At 40.4% G+C, this 24,054-nt stretch overlaps 2 protein-coding genes across 2 annotated transcripts in view; one reads left to right on the plus strand and one right to left on the minus strand.

Moving 5' to 3' along the window:
* Positions 1-3,633: 3,633 nt before the first annotated feature.
* LOC138751639 (uncharacterized) lies at positions 3,634-7,823 on the minus strand. Its single transcript, XM_069914191.1, has 2 exons — positions 7,694-7,823; positions 3,634-7,568 (listed from the first exon to the last, which is right to left on the minus strand). The coding sequence occupies exon 2, from the start codon at positions 6,630-6,632 to the stop codon at positions 5,418-5,420; it is 1,215 nt and encodes a 404-aa protein (XP_069770292.1). The 5' UTR covers positions 6,633-7,568; positions 7,694-7,823; the 3' UTR covers positions 3,634-5,417.
* Positions 7,824-9,839: 2,016 nt separating this feature from the next.
* The window catches only part of nsun2 (NOP2/Sun RNA methyltransferase 2), a 47,763-nt gene continuing 33,548 nt past the window's right edge, over positions 9,840-24,054 (plus strand). Inside the window, exons 1-7 of the mRNA XM_069914192.1 lie at positions 9,840-10,105; positions 10,657-10,814; positions 17,535-17,639; positions 17,721-17,826; positions 19,146-19,217; positions 20,520-20,604; positions 23,425-23,620. Of these exons, the coding sequence (XP_069770293.1) occupies positions 10,052-10,105; positions 10,657-10,814; positions 17,535-17,639; positions 17,721-17,826; positions 19,146-19,217; positions 20,520-20,604; positions 23,425-23,620 (776 nt within the window). The 5' untranslated portion in view covers positions 9,840-10,051. The remainder of the gene's footprint in view (positions 10,106-10,656; positions 10,815-17,534; positions 17,640-17,720; positions 17,827-19,145; positions 19,218-20,519; positions 20,605-23,424; positions 23,621-24,054) is intronic.

Consider the following 24,054-nt stretch of genomic DNA (forward strand, 5'->3'; position numbering starts at 1 on the left):
AAAATTGGAGGTACATTTCATATTCTGTCTGGGCGCCCTCCAACCAGATACCATTCTCATTGACTTCTCTGGTTTAGCTGCCAGTCCCCCATTCACTTCTCACACTCCTGATCCCATGTCTCCTTTGCTGTGCATTCACTGAGCTCCCTCTTTCCCTTATCAATTCTCAGCTTTTCTCTCCTATCCATGTCCACCTAAGGCATTTTGCTCGTTCGACTGTGCTCCTCCCCCTGCCCCTTCGTTCCTCCTCCCGTATCTTTTTATTCAGGTATCAGCCTGCTTTCTGCTCATACCTTGATGAAGGGCTTAGGCCCAAAATGTTGATTATATATCTTTACTTATCCCAAGCCATCACCAATCAAGTCAAGTCTGCTCCGGGGCAAGTGATCCACCCAGCTCAAACCTGTACAATCTGGGCAGGAAAATCTTTGACAGCCTCATGTTGCTCAGAGATATCACTACCTACATGCAGGACAGGGGTTGGATACTGGCCTGGTCTGCTTAGACCTGGAGAAAGCTTTTGACCCAATAGTGATCGAAGTGCTCTCCAAAATTGGGCTTGGGGATGGAATGCAAAATAGGATTAAGCTGCCTGACACGGACATCCATCGTGCAGTCTAAATCAGTGGGTGAAAAACAGCCATCTTCCCATTCAAGTCTGGAGCCAGTATTGGTTTCCTGCTCTCTAAAGATTTATTTGTGTGCTACATAGAGCATTTTGCTGAATGATCAGAAAAGTCAAGGCCATATGAGGAGTGATGTTGCCAGCCAACTGAAGCACTCAGTTCAAGGCCTTCCTGTATCATGGACAACCTTGTAGTCCTCTGTTTAGACACAAAATTGGTCTACAGATTGATCAGCATGTGTGGCCATTTTGAATCTGAACTGGATGTCAGGGTAAACCATGAGAGCAGGGTAATGCTCTTCAATCACTGGTCTCAACAGTCCACCAGCCCCTTACAGTCGGATATGACTATCTGGAGGTTTTGTGAATCTGGTTTTGAAGGGTAGAGACATGCAACAAAAATTGGTCAGAGTGGATCGCAAAGGTCCCCAAAAAATTGATTCTTTGGCTGCGGCACTCCCTCTCAAATTCAGGGAAGAACCTGGTCATCAGGTGTGAGGTGTTCTTGGTACTGCTGAACATGGTCCAGGTACGGCACCTCCTCCCTGCTTGTCACCAGTCTTCTGGTTCATTTGCGGATCCATGACGGAAAGGGTCCTCAGGGTCACCACGTCCAAGTCGCTAGAGAACTGGGGAAGAGCATACCCAATATGGCCCTCATCCTGACAACTTTGTGTGCGGTTCCATAAGGCTCTGTGTGCAACAAAAGTACAAGGGCACCAAGTGCTGCAATATGCTGAGATTTTATCTGTCCTAGGTGTTGTGAAGGATGAGCTTGGCCACATTGTCGCACAATGTCCCAGCCAGCTGGACTTTGTCACACCACCTATCCTTTGTGGAAAGGTTTTTCCCGGCAAAGACATTTGACCACAAGTTCATCAGGCTGTGGTGAGCAGGGAATGTACTTCGTGAGGAGTTTGAGGAGATTTGGTATACAAAGACTCTTGCAAATTTCTACAGGTGTACTTTGAGGAGCATTCTGACTGGTTGTATTACTGTCTGGTATGGGGATGCCTGAGAGTTGTGTACCTAGCCAGTCCCATCATGACCATGTCTTGACTCCATTAAGGACACCTGCAAGAGGCAGTTTCTCAAGAAAATAGCCTCTATCCTCAAGAACCCTCATCACCCATGTCATGCCTCTTCATACTGCTACCATTAGGAAGGAGGTACAGGAACCTGAAGATGAACACCCAACAGTATAACAATAGGTTCTTCCCCTCTACCATCAGATTTCTGGATGGACAATGAAGCACAGGTACTACCTCACTTTATCTTATATGAATTAATTTATTTAAACATTATAATGTATAGCAATATTTAATACTGCCACAAAACAACAAATTTTGTGACATGTTCACGACAATAAATTCTGATTCATCCTCCTCTACATCGGAGACTGGGCGCAGACTGGGAAATAACTTCATGGACTACTTCGGCTCTGTCTTCCGCAGTAGTAGGGATCTCACAGTAGCAACCCATTTCCATTCCCCGCCACATTCTCATACCAACATGTCTGCCCACGCCCTCCTGCACTGTGTTAGGTCTGCTTTGTTCATGAATGAGTGAGACAAACACCAGACTGAGTCGAAATCAGGGTTCTTTGTTCTTTATTACCGGATTGTAACACTTGCAACTAACAATGTTAGTCGGAGAATGCATTCTGCCGTTATCAGCAAAATGGTGATTTTTTTATACCCTTGGATACGTGCTTAGAACATCATCATATCATTACTTGTCCAATGACTAAAACTGTTGCTATCCTTTCCCTGCTAGCTTCCTGCCTCTCAATCCATCAATGTCTCTCTTATCTTGTAAGTACAAGGATGCATTCACATCTTGTTACAGCCCTGCACAGGGTAACTCCTTACACATTCCCATCTCATGATGTTTTACCTTACAATCCCTCCTTTGTCCTCTTTAGAGGACAATCTCGCCCTGACTATGCTACCACCGCGTTACATTAGTTCGCCTATTATTGCCAAGCTCTATACGGGTTCTGTTCACAGGGTAGTTCGGCTGGTGGGCGAGGGCTCCCCCAACCCTCCTTTGCGTACACCCCCCATCCGTCACCCCGATCCCATTGCCCGTTTACAAGTTTCATCCCATTTGCCCCCAAGCAAAAAACTAGCTAACCCCCCGTACATTAGTAAATTCCCAAGTTAACATATGGTCTACAATCTAATTCATAATACTTGTTCTACAATCTGATTAATAATGTTTGTGTTACAATCAATGTTATAATATTTGTTCTACAATCAAGGTTATAATATTTAGGTTACAAGCAAGGTTAAAATTATATGTGTAACAATCTAATTCACAATCCCTCCTTCCCATCACATTCCCCTTCAGACTCCAGATCGATCTCAGCAACTTTCTCCGCCTCCTGTAATGTGAGATAGTCTTGCTCCACAGCCTGCACAGCTTGATATTTCGGAGGCAGTTCATCACGGTCAGCAAAGGCTCTCTCTATGGTCCTCGTGACCAGCGTTCGAATGCATGGAATACAACAACAGCCACAAGTGATAAAAATTGATACAGAAATGAACAAACCCAGCAAAAGTTGTCCTAACAATGTGCTCCATCTCCCAAACACTCCCTGTAACCAGGATAAAACAGGATTGGAGACTCCAGACTGGGCTTTTAATTCTTTCGCCAATGCCCTAAGTTTCGTTAACCCCTTAGTGAGTGATCCATCTGGCCCTGTGTTATTAGAGATAGAAGTGCAGCATAGACCTCCAAACATAGCACACACTCCACCTTTCTCTGCCAGGACCATATCAATCGCTATCCTATTCTGAAGTGTCATAAGGGAAGTTTCTGACAGTTGTTGATGTATTGCCTCAACAACGTCCCTGGTCAAATTTGCAAGGCGCTGGACATTATAGTGAATAAGGTTGATCCTATTAACATTTTTATTTACAGTGATGGGAAAAATTGCACTAAAAACAGGAAAACTTTCAAACCCAGCTGCAATCTCATCGGCTAATTTAAATTCGTCCGGAATATTCCGGGCTTTCTGTCTGCCTGTATTCACACCCTATCGCTTCCTTTACCATCGGACCCAGCTGTCGACCGTGATGATCTTTGGCAATACCCAAGGTCACATGAGGCACACTTTCTACTCCTAAGCAGAACCACTCCATTTGTTCTTCTGTCATGACAACGATAGCAGCTATTCCCTCCTTACCTACAAAGATAAATGGACAATGTATCGTTTCTGTCTTCCCTTCTTTTAGAGAGTCCCACCTCTCCTCATATTCCTGGTCCGGGTGGATGGTGTAGTTTAATGTAACATGCATAGGATCTAGTGGATAATGGTAATCCCCATACCGAGGAATACTGGCCCTCCACTCAAAAAACTGTTTAATCAGCCCTGGGCCTGGTTCATCATACAGTAGCCGACTCCAGAAAATACTAACCTCCACAGAGTCTTCTGAAGCGTTAGATGGGGTCATTACTATAAACTGTCCTCCCCTTCTTATTGTATCCCCTGGGTATGTTAACCGAAGGCCCTTCTCAGAACATTGTATGGTTATTCCTAGTTTGGTAAGAATGTCCCTTGCTAATAAATTAATGGGGCAACTTGGCACAGCCAGGACAGGCGTTTTAACCCTTTGTCGTCCAAATGTCATGTCGATGTTATCTATATAGGGCTGTGTTTCCCTTATCCCGGAGAATCCTATTTTAGATAATGTTTTGCCCGAAAATGTGCTCCCTGGGGGTTTTTTAATCACTGTCGTAACTGCTGCCCCTGTGTCAACCATAAATTCAATTTTTTTCTCCATTTACCGTCCCCCAAACTTTTGGTGGCTCCCAGGGAGGCGTGATTTTTGATTCTCCAGGGCACCTTCAATAATCAAATTCAGCACCTTCCTCAATATAGTCATTACACTGAGGTGCCTGGACTTGTTGATCACTCTGCCACCCCCCGATTCTCTGGGGCCCATCAATGTGTCCACCCCTACCCCTTGCTTGTCCTCTTAAGTTTCCTCCTCTTCCCCGATAGCCTCTAATAGAGGGTAATCTTTTTCCCCTTGCTCTCCCAGCCTCCGGACAGTTCCGCTGGTAGTGTCCAGGATTTTGGCAGTACCAGCATACTGCATGTTCCCCTCTATACATTGTACCTAGCTGTCTTTCCCAACCATTTCTTACTTGGGGTCCCGGATTTATCACTGGCCCCATGACCTGTGGGACTATCTGTTGGGCCGCTAATTTAACCCCTATATGTTCTATGGCTCTCACCAATTTATCGGTTGTCTTGTCCACCTCCTTCTGGGACGCACTTTCTGACTTAGCATGCTCTGATTGACGATGTCGTTTGATTGCATGTGTCAGGTGTCTTTTCCACAAATCCTCTGACATTGTCTCTAATCCCACAATGTCCCTTAATTTTGCTTGAACCGTAGCAGGTAGTCCGTTTATTATCCCATTACGAAAGTGAGCCCTTCCTAAGGGGCTGTGGTCGGGTCTTTCTCCAGTCCCTGTTTCCCATAAGTCCCATGCTCGAGTGAAATACTCGTGTGCAGTCTCTCCTTCCTTTAGTTGAAGGGTTACCAAGGCATCCAAACTATAGGGTGTAGGAAATGTTTCTCTAAGTGCTTCCCAAAATTTATTCCGAAGTGGGTTAAATTTTATTTCATCCCCCAATTTACTGCTTCTTACAATTCTCTCTATTTGCTTCAGGGCCCCTTCTGCCTTTAATTTTATCATGATAGTTCTGACATCTGCGAGTGCTAATTGTTCTTGGCAGGTTTCTCGCTCAAAACAAGAAATCCATGGACTAGCCCCATTACTCAACGGAGGTAGTTTTTTCATTAAACTCTCTAAGTCCATTCGTGACCAGGGTACATATTTTTTGAGTTCCCCGTCCCGTGATCAGTAATGGGCATTGATATCTCAATTTTGGGGATTTCTGCTCCTTCTTTACTCTTGGCATGCATTTATTTATCCCACCTTGTTCTGACTCTTCTTCGTCACTGTCACTGTCCCTATCAGCTTCCAATGTCTCAGGGTCAAAGGTATATTGGTCACGTTCATCTCTAAGATAATCTTTTCGGCCATAGTTTAGTTGTTTCACATCTTTCTCTTTTGTCCTAACTATGTCCAGGTAGGCATGTCTATTTTTCTCCCTCCCGAGTCTTTTCCTTTTACTTTCCTCCCATGGTGGATCGTTTCTCGTTTCCTCATCTGTACTACACTTTTCGTCCTTTACTCCTATTACCATTCCTTCAGCTTTAATTTCTCCTGACAGTGTTGTAGTTATCTTTTCCACTTCCTTCAATACACCTACCATTAATTCTTTTTGATCCTCACTGATCTGCCCCAGCACATTAATATCTCTGTTTAAGTTTTTAATGTTATCCTGAACCTTTTTCATGTTCCATTTCTGTATCTCTAACTCCTTTTCTATTTTCTTGGACTCCAGAGGGGTCTCCACATCTATTACTCCCCCTTCTATTTTTATTAAAGGGGCCTGTACCTCGTCTGATGTGTCCCTATTCCCGAGGTTCTTGTCACACCCCAGTGTCTCAATATCTGGATATAAGGGACGTGACTCCAGGATCCCATCTGAGGTGCCAGGGGCACCTTTTGACTCCACATATGTATAGGGCGGGGGTCTACAAGCTATTTCTACAGGGGCAGTAACAGGTGGGTTACCAGGGAGACCAAATTCTTCAAATAGAGCTAGGACATCGCGGTACTGAATCTCCTTGTCTCTCACCCTCTTTTTTGCTGACTCGCGATTAAAGATTTTTTTTTCTGTGTCCCGTTTTGTTTCTTCCAGCTTGCCTAAGACTCTACGTTTTAAAATTTTGTTTCCCTCACCTGTCAGGAACATCTCAGTGCCCCCGGGTAACCAACCCCTCTTCCTCCAGCGGTCTACACATTTTCGGAGCATTTTTTGTTTTTCCAATGCCGCATTACTGGTATTTCGCTCCTCTAATTCCTGATTAATTTCCTTAATAACTTGGTCAAAAGTCTTAGCAGGCAACTGTACAGCCATAGCTGCGGGACCGCTTTCTAATGCCTGTTTTAATTTAGGTTCTTGTCCGTTTAGGGGATCTATGTCAATGAAAATTGCTTTTAAAAATGTCTCCTTGCAAGCTGGATGACTAATATCTTTTAAAGGAAGAGTCTCTAAGTCTTGTCCTCCAATTGACTTCAGACTGTCCTGTATACTCTGATTGCTCGTTTTCCACTCTCTGTTTTCCCAAAGGGGTCTGAAAGTTAAATTACAACTAGAAAACCAAATATTTGGGCTATACTTTTGTCCTGTTTCCCTGTACCAATCTATGAATTTACGTAACTTTATCTCCTTGGTGATGTTGGGAATACCCTCATTTAACTTATCAAAAGTATTTCGAATAAACCGGGTGTCTCTTAGGAGTTTATCAACTTTTTCATTAATATCTCCTACCTGATCCGGACACAGCTGTCGCAGCCTTCTGTCGTCGTTCTTGTTCACCAGGCAGGCGTCCCTGAGTACTTTTTTTTGTTGTCTCAAGGTCTCTAGTGTCTGCTGTGGTATTCCACCACGGCGAATTGGGGAAATAAATTCTTAACTTCTCAAGTGTACAGACATTATCATACCTACCGGACATTTATAAGTCAGTCTCTCAGATACAATTGAGGCCAATAAGCCTGAACCTTTGTTTTCTTTCAAAGCCCAACCTTCACGTGGGAGATTTCTCCTCTTAATAACCAGTTTAGGGCAGAAAACTCAGGTCCTCAATTGTTTATAGACCACCTTCTCACTCTATTGGACTTTGCAACGACACAATAAAGACTTTTAAACTCTAGTAGTTTCTTGCGAAGCACTTAATAAATGTCATTCAAACACCTTAAGGACTTTTATCTTGTCTGTAATCACTTACGTGTTACAATCCTGGCATGCGACCTTCAATTGTGGTCGTCTAATTTGTCCGATCTCCAGTTCTTACTGACAATCATAAAGATTTAAAAAAAAAGAGAATTTTGTTAAAACAGGCTTCTCTGGACCTTTTTTATCAGCCGGCTGAGATGATTGTCAGAAAAAACAGAAACCGTCGTCCAGTGTTCACTCACCCATCACGTCGGGGTCACCAAATTGTTAGGTCTGCTTTGTTCATGAATGAGTGAGACAAACACCAGACTGAGTCGAAATCAGGGTTCTTTGTTCTTTATTACCGGATTGTAACACTTGGAACTAACAATGTTAGTCGGAGAATGCATTCTGCCGTTATCAGCAAAATGGTGATTTTTTATACCCTTGGATACGTGCTTAGAACATCATCATATCATTACTTGTCCAATGACTAAAACTGTTGCTATCCTTTCCCTGCTAGCTTCCTGCCTCTCAATCCATCAATGTCTCTCTTATCTTGTAAGTACAAGGATGCATTCACATCTTGTTACAGCCCTGCACAGGGTAACTCCTTACACATTCCCATCTCATGATGTTTTACCTTACAACTGCCAGACAGAGACAACTCTCAAACTGGAGGAATAACACCTCATATTCTGTCTGGGCACCCTCTAACCAGATGGCATTAACATCGACTTCTCTGGTTCCCAGGAGCCACCACCCCATCTATTTCTCCTTTCTTCTAACTCTGTCTCTCTCTTTCCTCTTCCCTGTCTCTTTTCCTGCAGCTCTGCATTTACAGAGCCACTCCATCCCATGGTCAATTCTCACTTTTCCTCTCCTGTCCTATCACATTTTTTTCTTCCAGTCTGTTCTCCTCCTTTCTTTCCCTCTCCCCAGCCTTTTAAATTCAGGCGCCTGCCTGTTTTTTACTCAAACCTTGAAGGGCTCAGGCCCGAAACATGGGTTTCATAACTTCCTCTAGATCAGTGGTTCCCAACCTTTTTTATGCCCCGCACCCCTAAAAAATTTTAATATGTTCTCGCGCCCCTTAAAGTAATAAAGGAGAAGGTGACCAAAACAAATTTGTATAATCAATTTTTAATAATATATAAACAAAAATGAAACATATGGAAAAGAAAAAAAATATTACAACAAATTAAAAGTTGCATAAACCCTACAAAAAAAATAAATTTTCATCCATGCATGAAATTTCTTTAAAAAAAATAAAGAACTAATGTTCAAATGTTCATTAGCCAATTTAAATTGAATGATTCTTTTGTTCCTGTTTATTGCTTAAGAGTTTTTCAAAATGTGGCACTTTGTTGCTGTGCACCCAAGCGATTTCTCGATTTTGTCTTGATTGACAAAAGGGCACTAAATCCAGACTCGTCGTCGCGAATGGGATGAGCCCAGTTGGTGCTTTTTCCACAAAGTCTTGGAAACGTGTCCATTGCCGGACACCAATATTGTTCCAAAGTTTTGCTTTCAAACTGCATTTCAAGAACACGATTTGTGCGCAGTTCAGTCAGATCTTCCTTCAGCTCTTCATCATCTGACATATTATCCAAATCGAAGGGGTATGGATTTATATTAAAAAAACCTGAAATGTTATCTCCACCCCCAACAGATGCGAGCACCCCTGGTTGGGAAACCCTGCTCTCGAGGCTGCAGACGGCCCAGATGTTCAACAATGTTTCAAATCGTCATCAATCCAAGAAGAAATAAAAGAAAGAATTGCTCGAAAATAATGGGGCAGGCATTATGGAACAGCAAAATATCCTTAATTTTGTCGCATGCTGCTAAATTGAGAGCGTGAATACCGGTAATCGAGTGAAATTTAGTGCCCAAGCATGCGATGTATCGGCATTTGGAGCGAGGAGTATCGCACACCATGCGTAATACCTGTTACCAATCATTCAACGTGCGGGATTGGCCGCCGAGGTCTGGGAGGATGCGCCACGCCGGTGATTGGCCGCCGGGGTGTGGGGGGGGGGGGAAAGAGCATACGCCACGCCGGTGATTGGCCGCCGGGGTGCGGGGAGGGGAAAAGAGCATGCGCCACGCCGGTGATTGGCCGCCGGGGTGCGGGGAGGGGAAAAGAGCATGCGCAACGCCGGTGATTGGCCGCCGGGGGGAGGAGCATGCGCCACGCCGGTGATTGGCCGCCGAGGTGCGGAGGGAGCATGCGCAACGCCGGTGATTGGCCGCCGGGGTCCGGGAGCATGCGCAACGCCGGTGATCGGCCGCCGAGGTCCGGGAGCATGCGCAACGCCGGTGATCGGCCGCCGGGGTCCGGGAGCATGCGCAACGCCGGTGATCGGCCGCCGAGGTCCGGGAGCATGCGCAACGCCGGTGATTGGCCGCCAAAGTCCGGGAGCATGCGCAATGCCGGTGATTGGCCGCCGGAGTCCGGGAGCACGCTGAGTCCGGAGTGCCGGTATCTGTAATCTGATGGTGTAATCTTTCGGCTTCTCTATCCTTGTTTGTCGCCGTGGTGGTTCAGGGTTTGCCACCCGCCCCCACCTCTTGTGAAGCGAATCGACACGCTTCCTAGGTTGTTTTCTCTGCTCTACAGAATGGGGAGGCGAAAGAACAGACCGAGAAACCGGGAGAACACGCACCGTAAACCTGTAGGTATTAATTCGGCCTTGTCCTGTCGGCATTTCAGATTTTCTTCTGCTTCTGTTGAATGACCTCCATCAGCGGCAAAGTTTCAGGCGGCCCAGATTTTGGTAGTTTCAAGCCTTTTCTTTTTGTAGGCCTCTTCTGAGTTTAATTCACGTTGGTGACATTAATTGATCGTAGTGTTGCAATGACATCTGGTTGCAGTTGTTGGTGTCGATCATGTCGGTGTCTTTGCTGTCCAGGTGTTCCAGGGCTTTGTGGAGGGCCAGTAAGAAGGCATCTGCCATCGACTTCTTGCTGCAGTTAAAAAATTGGAACAAACCCACGTGGCCGGTCAAGCCTCAGTACAAATCGAGAAGTGAGGATTGGGATAGTGAGGATGTCGTTTGGACTCAAACGTTGTGCTTTAATGCATAAACGTGCTTGGCCCAAGCCTTTCTCGGTTTCAGTGCATGACCTCCACAATCTGGTGTCATCAGTATGTTAAAGGTGAGAGGATTTATATTGCAATTGAGAATATTACCTTTTCAGTTGAATTATGCTTTGTATTTTATAGGGTTGGGGAGCTGGCTACCAAGAAATTATCAAAGAAAATAAGCTGTATGAAGAATATTACCAAGGACAAAAAATTATTCCTGAGGGAGAATGGGACCAGTTTATGTCAACCATGAGAGAGCCATTGCCAGCTGCAATTAGGATAACTGGATTCAAAAGGTAACTGAATTAGAAGAGAATTTGCCTGAGTTTTGCAATTCTATTATTAGTAATACTGTTACTAAATTGGGCTGGATGACGATTCCTGCATTATTTGAAAATCAGAATGTTTTTGTTTTGGCCTACTCTATCCAAAGCAAATTAATGCAGAGGCTAAAAATCTGGAATAAAAACAAAATGCTGGAAGTTCTCTGAGTTCGGCCGTATCTGGGAGTGTGAAAGGTTTAACATACACGTGATGGAATCTGAAGTCAAACACAATTTACTGGCATGATCTCAGATCTAAAATTTGACCAATCATTTTCTCCCACTGATTGTGAGAAAATGATTGGTCAAATTTTAGATCTGAAAATCTTCAAGAGTAGTGTAAAGAGGATAGGGTGGGAGGAGTGAGGCAAAGGGTCCACACAGAAGTGAAAAACAATTGACACTTTGATTAGCTTGAAATGTGAGTTCAGCTGATATCAATTATGGTTTTTAGACTGCTGGCATGTAATGGCACAATCAAGGAATTTTGACACTACATGGGCAGTCTAAAAAGAAAGGTGAAGGAATTTTGAGTCAGTTCCCACTTCGCAATTTACACTGCAGGATCCCTGCAACTTTTTGGAGGAAGCCTGCAGTGTAAATCGTACGGAAACGTTCATTGACAGTCATCCACTCTACTGCACGTCCAACCTCTGGGTCTGTTGCACTCAGATACTTTCAGTCTAAAAAGGCACCCAGTGTGAATGACTACATGGTCTTTAATTATGTTAATTTTTCCACGATTTTCCTGATATTGGAGTCTAAAAACCATAAATGTTTATGGCAGTCACCTTTTTTTTTAAAGCCTTTTGCAAAAGCATACTCGCATTTCGTAATTTCAAGGTTCAGTTTTATTGGCAGAGTACATACATGAAATCACATGCAACCCTGAGATTCTTTTTCCTGTGGGCCAGGCAGAATTTCTTATTATTAGAACAAAAAAAACTGTTCTCAAGTAAAGATATATATGAAAATGAGAGAAATGTAAGCAAAGAAAGAAGTTCAAACTGCAAGATAGAAAATAAATATTCAATAATAAATAATGTGCAAAGTAAGAGTCCTTAAATGATTCTCTGAGTTTATTGTTTAGGAGTCTGATGTTGGAGGGGTAGCAACTATTCCTGAACCTGATGGGATGAGTCTTGTGGCATCTATGCCTCTTTCCTGATGGCAGAAGCGAGAACAGAGCATGTCTTGGGTGATGTGGATCCTTGATGATTGCTGCTGCTCGCCAAAGGCAGAGTTCCATGTAGAGGTTTTGCATGCGATGTACAGGGCTGTCCACTACTTTTTGTGAGGCTCTGCTCAGAGGCATTGGTGTCTCCATACCAGACTGTGATGCAGCCGTTCAGCACACATTCCACTACACGTCTGAAAGTTTCACAAGATTTCTGATGTCAGACCAAAGCTCCTCAAACTCTTGAGAAATAGAGGTGCTGGCATGCTTTCTTCATGATGACATTTCTGTGTTGGGTCCAGCAAAGGTCCTCCAAGAGAGTGACGCCCAGGAATTTAAATTTGGTCACCCTCTCCGCCTCTGATTCCCTAATGATCACTGGATTGTATACCTTTGGTTTTCATGTCCTAAAGTCCATAACGTCCATTTGGGCAATATCTGACTGCATATACGTCCATGATCCCATAAGGATATAATAGAATTCAGAAATCCCAATCGGAGAATGAGATGTAGCGGCTTTCTGCATGCAACACGTGTATTTCATGTCTCCTCCATTCAAAGCGATTGTGCTGCCAGGTTCACCTATAATACTGTACATGTGTCTTGATAATCATAATAAACTCCCATGTTACTATAATATGGTGACCGCACAATGCATAACAACCTATTTCACAGGACGTATTGTGGATGTTGAGTGATGCACAACTGTACACAGTGGGGTATTGAGGCCCAGGTCTTGGAGTTTGCTGATCAGTTTTGAGGGGATTATGGTTTTGAATGCCCAATTTTCATTGCTAAAGAGCATTCTGATGTAGGTGTCTTTGCTGTCCAGGTGTTCCAGGGCTTTGTGTAGGGCCAGTAAGAAGGCATCTGCCAGCAACTTCTTGCTGCAGTTAAAAAATTGGAACAAATCCACGTTACCTGTCAAACAGGAGCTGATGTGGTTCAACAACAGCCTCTCAAAACTCTTCATCACTATGGATGTGAGTGCCACTGGTTGGTTGTCATTTAGGCAGGTTATCTCACTCTTCTTGGGCATGGGTACAATTGAAACATGTGGGTATCACACTCTGCCAGAGTGAGATGTTAAAGATATCTAAATACATTGATAAGTTAGTCAGCATAAGTTTTCACTACTCATCTGGGTAGTCTGTCCAGATCGGGTGCTATCCTTGGATTCACTCTCTTGAAAGCAGCCCTCATATCTTCCACTGACAGTTCACAATGGATCTTTCTTGTTTCAGTGGTCAAATTATGCATAGAAGGCATTGAGTTCATCTGGGTGTGAAGCTTTGCTATTTCCTACTACATCAGATATGGTTTTGTAGCAGGTTATGTTATTTTGGGCCTGCTTTTGGGTATCCATTGTTGTTTCTTTTCTTGGCCAGAATTTCCACTTCACCGAGGATATTGGTTTTCGTAGGTCATACCTGCTCCTTGTGTAGTGCTCTGGATCTATGGATTTAAATGCCTGTGATCTGATTCTTAGCAGGTTCCAGATTTCATTGTTCATCCAGAGCTTCTCATAGGGAAAACCCCGAACAACTCGTCCGCAGCTGTTTTGTTATAGTCTATAACTGCCCTGATGTAATCATTCAGATCCTCAGCTAAGTTCTTGAATACTGCTCAATCCACTGACTCAAGGCAGTCCTGTAATCATTCATCAAAGGAATTATTAATTTTTTGCAATGATAACGAGGAAAGCAATGAGGACAGAATGTCTGATGTTTTGCATGTAAATTTTAGCATTTGTTTTGAAGAGGTGTAACATGGGAGACTGGTCAAAAATTTAAAAGTCCATGGGATTCAATTTGATAGTAGTAAATTAAATCAAATTTGACGATGTGACAGAAGCCTGGGTTGATGGTTAACAGAATTTACTGATTGCATGGCTCTTTTCAGTGTGGTTCCACTGAGCTTTTATTTTACTATTGGTGTATATGAATGAGTTAAATGTAGAAAGCATAATAATGAGGTCTGATGATCCAAAAATTGGCTAGTTGATAGTGAGAAGGAAACCATTAGGGTGCAGGATAATATTGATGGTCTCATTAATGGCACAGAAAAGTGGGAAGTAGAATTCAGATCTGAGAAGTGTACCATATAACATGGCAGATAATATGGGAGGATTGCAAGAAATGTGGAAGGTCCTTGCAGTGAAGGTAGCAGGCCAAGTTGATAAGGTGATTAATATAAAAACCGTATGCACTCTATTTTCTCAGGTGTGAAATATAAGGTTAAGGGTTTTTTTTCTTGGCTGAATAAATCATGTTGTGCAGTTCTGGTCATCAGCTGAATGGAAAATACATTTGTACAAGAATATTGCCAGGGCAGGAAATTTTCTACTTGTTAGAAAACGCTGGATAGGCTAGGTTGTTTTCCTCAAAAGCAGAGGCTGAATTATTTGAGGTATATAAAATAATATTGGCCAATACATTTCCCCCTAAGCAATGGAACATAAAGTCAGAAGTCGGTGAGTGGGTTAAAGGTGATTTGGAGAAAGATTAAAGGCATATTTTTTTTTCACCCAGAGGCACTGGAACTTGCTGTCCTAAAGGGTAGTGGGGCAAAAAACCTCATTGTACATTGATGTTCATTTGAAGGGAAGGATACAGAAGATGTGATTTGACCAGCAGAGAAATTATGGGCTGATAAATTTTGTGATTCTATGACAACAGTCAAAATCACAAATAATATTCCTCCAAGTTAATGTCCATAACTTTGTCATTTTGGACATGTTGGGCCTGAGAATGTTTCTTTGCTGTGCCATGGTATTACTTGACATTTTCAATTTTTTTTTTGAAGACTTTATTTAAAATTTTATAACATGAATACAATAGAGAATTACATTTAAAGAAAAATTTTTTAAAAATTAAAATGGTATGATTACAATATTACATCAGAAAACTACACAAAATAACCCCCCCCCGTTAATTGTAACACAATATTAGTAATCTAACTTAAAATTAGTCCATCCCTCCCCCCCCCAAAATAAAGAGTGAAGAGTTAATAAAATTAACAATATTATATATGGAAAAAAAATACCCACTTACAAAAAAAGAAATAAAACTTAACCTAAAAAAAAATTCTAACAACAAAAATTTTTTTATCAATACTAAAATATCACGCTTAAACATATATTTAAATCAAACTTAAATGCATATAATTAGCAAACGGAGTCCACTTTAACTTATAAAAAGACATCCTACTCTGAATTGAAAAAGATATCCTTTCCGTAGTCAAACAAAATTTCATCTCCAAATACCACTTATCTAAAGTTAATATATTTTTATCTTTCCAAGTAAGTGCTGTACATTTCTTAGCCACGACTAAAGCTAAATGGATAAAGGAAATCTGATGATCCTCTAAACCTAAATCAATTAATGATTGCATGTTCCCTAATAAAAATATATCGGGATCTAATACAAGATGGATATTATATAAACTGTTAAAAATAGATTGAATACCTTTCCAAAACTGTTGCAATCGATCACAAAGCCAACCGGTATGCAAAAAAATATTGGCCGTCTGATCACATCGAAAACAAGCATCCAACTTACTAAGACCAAATTTTTTAAATTTCTACGCCGTTAAATATAGCTGATGAATAAAATTATAATTAATCATCGCTAGTCTAGCGTTAATTAATTTCCGAATACTATTCTGACAAATTTCCATCCAAGCTTCTTCAGCTATTTTATGTCCTAAATCTTTTTACCCATTTCAACTTATCTTTATCCCAGTCTTTTTTACTATCAATTTCTTGTAAAATACAGTAGAAATCAGATATATATCCCTTTTTTGGTATTGAAAGTACATATTCTTCAAAACTAGATTCAGGTAATAAAATCATGTCGACCACATAACTGTTTTACAAAAGATCTTAATTGATAATTTCTTCTTCTTCTTCTTTGGCTTGGCTTCGCGGACGAAGATTTATAGAGGGGGTAAATGTCCACGTCAGCTGCAGGCTCGTTTGTGGCTGACAAGTCCGATGCGGGACAGGCAGACACGGTTGCAGCGGTTGCAGGGGAAAATTGGTTGGTTGGGGTTGGGTGTTGGGTTTTTCCACCTTTGTCTTTTGTCAGTGAGGTGGGCTCTGCGGTCTTCTTCAAAGGAGGTTGCTGCCCGCCGAATTGTGAGGCGCCAAGATGCACGGTTTGAGGCGATATCAGCCCACTGGCGGTGGTAATATAATATACAAATATAGAATTTCCACTAATACCATATTTCCTTTGTAATTCGTCAAAGGAACAAAAACAACCCTCAGAAAAATAATCAGATAAATTTTTTATTCCCTTCTTTTCCCATTGTTTCAAAGTGGCATTGGAGACCGTAAAAGGAACAAGTTGATTATTATATAATGGCAGTCTTCCAGAATATATATTTTTAAGTCCCAATTTTTAAAGTTTACTTGTCCATAAATTCAATAAATGTTTCAATATTGGCACATCGTAAGTTCGTAGTAAATTTTTATTCCATTGAAACAAAAACTCATGAGGAAATTTTTGTAAAATAACTGCCATTTCTATCTTTACCCAACTAGGTGGGTTGTCCATATTCATTAATGCACTAAGAAATTTAAATTGAGCTGCTTCGTAATAATGCTGAAAATTCGGTAATCTTAAACCTCCAAATTGAAAATCCGACATCAATTTTCTCATTGCTACTCTTGGAAATTTTCCCTTCCATAAGAATTCTCTAATCGCTTTATATAAGTCCTTAAAAAAACTTTTTTTTTTAAATAAGGAATTGATTGAAACAGATATTGTATTCTAGGAAAAATATTCATTTTTATGGTATTAATCCTCCCTAGTAAACTCAAAGGTAGATCCCTCCACCTAATCAAATCTAATTTAATCCTTTTTATTAAAGGAAGATAATTAATTGAGTATAATTCTTGAAATTTCGTATTAACATTAATTCCTAAATATTTAATTTGTGTAGTCCACTTCAAATTTGTAATTTACATTTTCAATTTTAAGTAACATTTAAGCCAAATGACATTAATCAACTAAAATATAGTATTATAGTACTTTAGGTGAGATGTTACATGAATTCCAATTGGTGTAGCTTGCAAGTACTGATGTTGAGGTGACTCAATTTGTACACGTGCATTTACTCTGATATCAAAATATCTTTTTTGATCACAGCTCCATAACAAGTTAGTGTTTCTCTTAATATGACATTCTGCATTAACTCGTTTAAAATTTATTTCCCAAAAATAAATTTTATTTTTTAAAATGTGTTTTTGTAGTTCAATAGGCAAAGCTTATTTTACATTTTCTGTATCATTTACTAACATTTTTGGAAGTAAAGTAACAGCTGAGGTAGAGAAATAAAATATGCTGGGATCTGAAACCACCAACACTAATGCTAGAAGAACACAGCCAGTCAAGTAACACCTGTAAGAGCATATAAAAACCTTTTATCAGAATTTTAGAGTCCCAATTCATAAGAAACATTGTTTTCTTGTATAAAATGTTTTAATTTTTTACTCTTTTCCTGTTTTAAAGTCATGCAGAAGAGATTTTGCATTGTTTAAAAAACAAATACTTCCAAGAACTGCAAGATTTAGAGGTGGATGGGCAAAAGATTGAGGCTCCTCAGCCTTTGAGCTGGTAAGAAATTTTACAAAAGTATTAGTGCCACTGAAGTTATCCATTTAAGCAGGCGGGTTAAAATCTTAATTTTTCATTCAGGTATCCAAGTGAATTAGCTTGGCATATTAACATCAGCAGGACGATGCTGAGGAAGTCACCAGTCTTGGAGAAGTTCCATCAGTTCCTTATTAGTGAGACTGAATCTGTAAGTATTCAGAAATGCTTCACTTTTTAAAAAAAACCTTTCATAAACTGAAAAAGAGAATGTCCACAAGTATACAAGTGAATTAAGTTTTATAGTTTACTTAATATAGAGTTGTTCAGATCTGAAATACTATTGGAGAAGATAAAAATTAAATTTTATATGGAGACATACAGCACGATAATGGGCTCTTTTGGCCACCCAAATACACCCAATTAACCGACACACCCAGTACGTTTTTCAATCAATGGGAGGAATCTAGAGCACATGAAGGGAACCCATGCAGATGCGGGGAGAATGTAAAAACTCCTTACAGAATCCCAGTCCCAATTGCTAGCACTGTAACAGCATTGCGCTAACCATGCCACCCTCTTTAAAAAAAAAAAATATGAAAAACAAGTGGGCACACAGATAATCTGCTTGGCTATATGCCATAGGGAACTAATATGTTAATGCATCCTTGGTAATGGAAAATGAATACGTGGGTAAGTTTCTGCCCTCCTGTGCATCCCCCTCCCCCTTGATGTCTGAAAAATGCAGAGTTTATGTAGGCTGGTTTTAAAGGACAAGGGTGAGGTTTGTGGTTCAATAGAGTTGCCTGACCAGTGTTGTGAATGCCAGAGGCTGACATTGGCTACTCGATTTGACAAATATCTTGGATCCTTCACATTGATTGATGTGATGGGAGCTGTATCCCCTCCCTCTGCTTGTCTGCAAATTCTCTCTGGTCTGAAGACTGCCCTTTTGTAACAAGATCAGCAATGATGTGATCACCTTAACCATTTCATTACTTTAACAATGCCAGCAGAGTGGTGAGCCCTCAGTTAATGTGGAAACAAGCAAATTGTGGATTGTCTTCAAGGAATGATATTTTGGACATGCTGAGGCATGTAGTATGTCTGTACATTGCTAAGATATGGGGCTTTGGTCTACATCCTTGCCGGCCCAGTGAATGGAGGCCATTTTTGCGGGCAGACGACGCTCACTCCAAGTGTCGAAAAAAACCTGAGAGAACATTTTTTGGTGTTCTGGTGTTCACTACCATTTCTTGGAACATTCTCTGAGCGCTAAGTGAGGTATGTGTTTACAGATGATGAGAAAATTACAACATTATGTCGTGCAAAACCATGCTCATGATTTTTCAACCAACCAGCATTATTGTTTCCTTCAGTGACTTTTTTTAATTGGAAGTTTAAAAAGGCACAAATTGAAAATGTCAACACCCTATTCACATGAAACTATTCATTCTTAATCACCTGAGTACTGCTATGCTGATTTGATATTGTAATATGCTTTAATTTCTCCCTTTTATCGTTCTCCAGGGAAACATCAGTCGGCAAGAAGCTGTCAGTATGATCCCTCCTTTGCTGCTGGATATCAAGCCTCATCATAAGGTACACAAGATAATGTTGTATAACTGAGAAACTGGCCTTTTGGTCCACCCTATCTGTGCCAACCACCACAAGGACACCTGCACTCACATTTCCTTTTTCTTTGGAATTCCCATAAACATCGATACTTGTATAATTTGCAATAGCTAATTAATCAACCAACCATGACCTCTTTGGCCTTTGGGAGGAAACCAGAGTGCCCAGATCAAACCCTGGTGTTTAGATAGATTAATTTTGAAACATCAGTTTTATACTACAACAATATTGTGCCACTTTTTTTTTGAAATTCTGGAACTTTTGCAGTACAATAGAAATGTTGATGTTCAGTATAAAACTGATGTTGCAAAATTAATCTTGCTGTGTAAATTGCATTGACTTAATAGTATTACTTTTGCTTCAGTATAATTTTAGTTTGCTGTCCATTATAAAATAACTTCTCATTGAAATTATCACGACGTCCATCTTCCAGAAGATTCGTCATGTTCTATCGAGTTTGGGCAGATTATAATCTTACTCCAATTTCAAGTAATTTTATGAGAACTGCTGTCTCTCGTATGAACCTCTTGGATTTTTAAAATCAGTAGCCATTGTATTTTTGCTTATGGTAATCTTGTCTGCCTGCCTATAAACCCATTTATTAACAGGAGAGTAACCTTCTGGGGACTATTCCTTAAGCAAATAGTTTTCCTCAACTGAAAATTTGAACGAAGAACAATACAGCAGTTCCTTCATATGACTTTTTTTTGATGAGGGGGTGGTTGGGAGGGAGGGAGTTTCGGGACTTTTTGAGGTGGAGGGTGGAAAACATCATGTATGTAATTTTAATTTGTTTATCTATTTGTATTATAATCATAATTACTACATGAATGGAAGAATTTAAATAAAATATTTTTTAAAAAGTACAGCAGAATATAGGTGTTATGCTGACCTATTTCAGCTTGGTCAACATCGATCTAACCCTTCCCTCCCTATCAGTCCATTAGGCTCTTTCTCTTTAATCCATGTGCCAATTTAATAATCTTTTAAATGTCCCCACTGTATCATCTTCTACCACCACCCATGGCAATGCATTCTAGGCACTTAAAGAATTTATCTTTAATGTCTCCACTAAACTTTCTTCCATCACCTTGAACAGATGTCCTCTGTTGTTGGCCGTTGCTGCTCTGGGGATCAAGGTGCTGGATGTCCACCTAATCTGTGCCTTTCCTAATCTTGTGCACCTCTACAAAGTCACTTCTGATTCTCTGTTGAATATGTTGTGATTCATTGTGAATTCTGTTGTGATATATTTTTGTTCTTTGTCAGATTCTTGACATGTGTGCAGCACCTGGATCAAAGACTGCTCAGCTGATTGAGATGTTGCATTCTGACATGAGTATTGCTTTTCCAGGTGATATTTTTTTTTAAAACATTTTCAAATTTCTCAAACTTGAATGCTTCAACTTACCATCATAACTGAAATAGAGATGTTTAATGTCAGAAAATAAATCCATGATTATCAAGAAATCTTTTCAAATCAGTGACCTGATTAATTAAGCAAAAAAATGTGACTGATCCTCGGCAAGAAACCAAATTGCTGGAGGATTTGCTCAGTTCCTACAGTTTTTTTTTGCCTCGGTTACAGTCTAGACTCTTGTGCCTCCGTTCCACTAATCTTAGTTCAACATGAAAAGGTATTTTCTGAGTGGCCTTTGCATTACACATTTAGTTTCCGTCTTAACATGCTTTGTTTGTTGTTTTAACATGCACTGATTTTCCTTTTTTTAAAAAAAAAATAATGCTACAGATGATATTTTTAGTGTTTATTACAGAGCCTTCAAAATGATGGGGTATGTGTGTTGTAAGTTACAAGTTGCTCTGGAATTCTCCAAATTTTGTAGTTCATATGCAAAGGCCCAAAGATAGACAAATAGAAATATAAATCTGAGGAACTTTACATGAAACCCTATTTAACACACATGATGCTCTCCTCCACAGTTTCAAGCAAAATATAATGGTGCAAATTTTTTATTGTGCTGAAGCCACTGACTCTTCCCCTTGACAGCTTCTGGGCAGTTTTCATTTAGGGGCACTTAATTTCAACTACTTTGGCATGGCTACATGGGTGCTTTTCAGTACAGGCACCCTGCTGCTCTCACAAAACAACTTTTTAATAACTAGTATGGCTCAGTGCCAAGGCTCACCAGCTGTCAACGTTACTGAGTGTGTGGGCACTTAACGTTCGCAAAGATTTAACAATATCATTTCTGTCCAGAAATATATATAGATAGAATAATGCAATTGAAAATTCATGATGGAGCTTATGAGATTGTGCTTTTCAGGAAAGTGTATAATGTTTTTGGATCATTTATTGATTGGCAGCATAAGATCATAAAAGAAAGATTAGCATTTATTTTGTTCTGGGACCTTGGAGGTCAATGTTAGAGCTAATGGAAATGTATAAAATTGAGCAGAACCAATGAAGTGCAGTTGGGGAAGTGTGATTTATGGATAGTGTTATGAGCTTAGAGGACCCCCAAAACCCAGCAGCAATAGATATTCACCAAGACAAATGGTAACTTAAACAAAAGTTGCTTTTAATTATCTTCAAACATGAAAACAGAATCACACTTCAACTTATCACTATTGACTTACTTAACCTAACTTAAACCCCTTCTAATTCTAAGCACACGTGCATGTAATGTGTGTGAAAGTTCAGAAAAGTTCTTTGGTTCACGGTCCATTCTCACTTCTCATTCCTCCAAGTTCACTGATTGCAGGCAATTCTTACATTGTGCACAGAATTTAACATTTATAAAGTTCACCAGGCTTTGGTGCTTGAAAGGTAAATGGTTACCACACAGGAAGGTTCTTGTCGGTTTTCAGAGAGAGATTTGTTGTTCCAGGACATCCACAGCTGATGTACTCCCATCAGTCACATCAGTGCCTTGCTGATGAAACTCGTCCCTTCAGGGTTCTCCAGATGATAACCTCTTTCTTTCAGGTCACCAGCGAGTTCCTTTTTGTTTCTCCTATTCCAAGTGAAACATTAGACAGCCAGTCCTCTCCTCTTGCATGAACTACAAGGGCTCTGACCAGGCCGTCTTCCAAAATGGGGCATTCCACAAACTTGAGTTTGTCCTGTTCCAGACCCAGCTGCTGTCTGCAGGCTTTAACACTGCAGAACTGATCTCTGTCCCTCTCTGAGAGAAAAGCCTGTTTGACTCTCTCTGCTTGCAAAACCACATGACCCTCTCAGAACAGCAAGTTCACTTCCAGACAATATGCGGCTCCAACAAGCAATTTCATATGTTGCCTTTTGTAAACAATAATCCATTAGTGAAGTCTCTTGTGCACTCTTCAAAACTCATGCAAAAGCTTTGAGGCCCCGATATGTCTATCATTAGCTGAGCTCCAGTATTTCAAATAGGATCTGTTTTAAAGTGTTTGTATGTAACCTACTCTAACAAACCTTTTCCAATTTATCTCCCAAAAACATATCTATATACTCTGTATACTCTGTCACAATAGTCTTAAGCTTGATCATAATTTCCATAGCAGTCGAGGAGCATCTGTTCTAGGGTGATTCAAAGCAAGTGTTAAGATTGGAAACAAGAGAGACTGCAGACGTTGGGTTCAGAGGCAATAAAACAATATGCTGGAAGAACTCAGTGGGTTGAGCGGGTTCAGTTGTAGGGAAGGGTGGGGGTGGGTAAATACTACCTTTAGAACGCAACATACATGAAATTCTTTAACCTTTGTCTCCATAAGGCAGACAGATAGTTGCCACTTTGTTCAGTGCCCCTCATAGAAACCTACAGCATCTGGTGTTCTTAGGTGGACTCCCCTCCAAGTACTGACCAGTCCTGAACCTGCTTAGCTTCTGAGTCAGACAATCACAGGCATGTTAGGCTATCAGGTGCTGTAGGGGAGTCGAGCAGAGGAGAAACGGTCTATGATTCCTTTGCTCATCACTAATGCTGCTTGACCAGAATTTATATCAACTAGATTGTTTAAATTATAAGATTTTTTTTTTGTTATGTAGAAACCTTCCTCATTTGGAATCTGATACTGGAATAATGTACTTGAAAATGTATGAGGTCTGTAAAAGTCAAGGGAGCTAGACTTAGTAAAACATTGAATAAACTGCTCACGATTCTTATTTTCAAACATATGCCAAGGAAAAATTGGATTATTATTGCCATTTATACTGATATTTTCTTTGTTTTAGAGGGTTTTGTCATTGCCAATGATGTGGACAATAAGCGTTGTTACCTGTTGGTTCATCAATCAAAGCGCTTGCACAGCCCTTGCATTATGGTAGTTAATCATGATGCGTCAAACATTCCAAGGTTACAGATGGTCGACGGTGATGGTCAAAGGAACATTCTCTTCTATGACCGCATTTTATGTGATGTTCCCTGCAGGTATTTTTGTGAATGGAGTCAATACTAAATTTATCTTAGTTTCTGAGAAAGATATTTACAGTGTAGCTAAATATTCAGTCTGATCATTATTTTTACAGTTCATGTCTACTTATTCCCAGTAATGGTTTATTTCTCTCTGAACTATCTCTGTAGATCTTTTTTGTTGTTCTGGAGAAAGGTACTTCAAGCATACTTTGTAGTTTGTACTTTTTTTTATGATGCTTCAAAATTGGATATGTCTGTTACAAACACATGCTTTCTTAAGATGGTGGAATTTGAAAGTGTAATCAAACTGAACCAACAATGTCAAATAGCAAGTGTGGGAGAATTTTATAGATTCAGCACATTACTTACAACTTTCAAGGTGATGGGAACAAAAACTCCACACTTGTAATGCTGTCCCTGTCATTGACTTTCCTGTGCTGATGAAGAGT

The sequence above is a fragment of the Narcine bancroftii genome, chromosome 1, assembly GCF_036971445.1.
Source record: "Narcine bancroftii isolate sNarBan1 chromosome 1, sNarBan1.hap1, whole genome shotgun sequence".
In the NCBI taxonomy this organism is placed as follows: Eukaryota; Metazoa; Chordata; class Chondrichthyes; order Torpediniformes; family Narcinidae; genus Narcine; species Narcine bancroftii.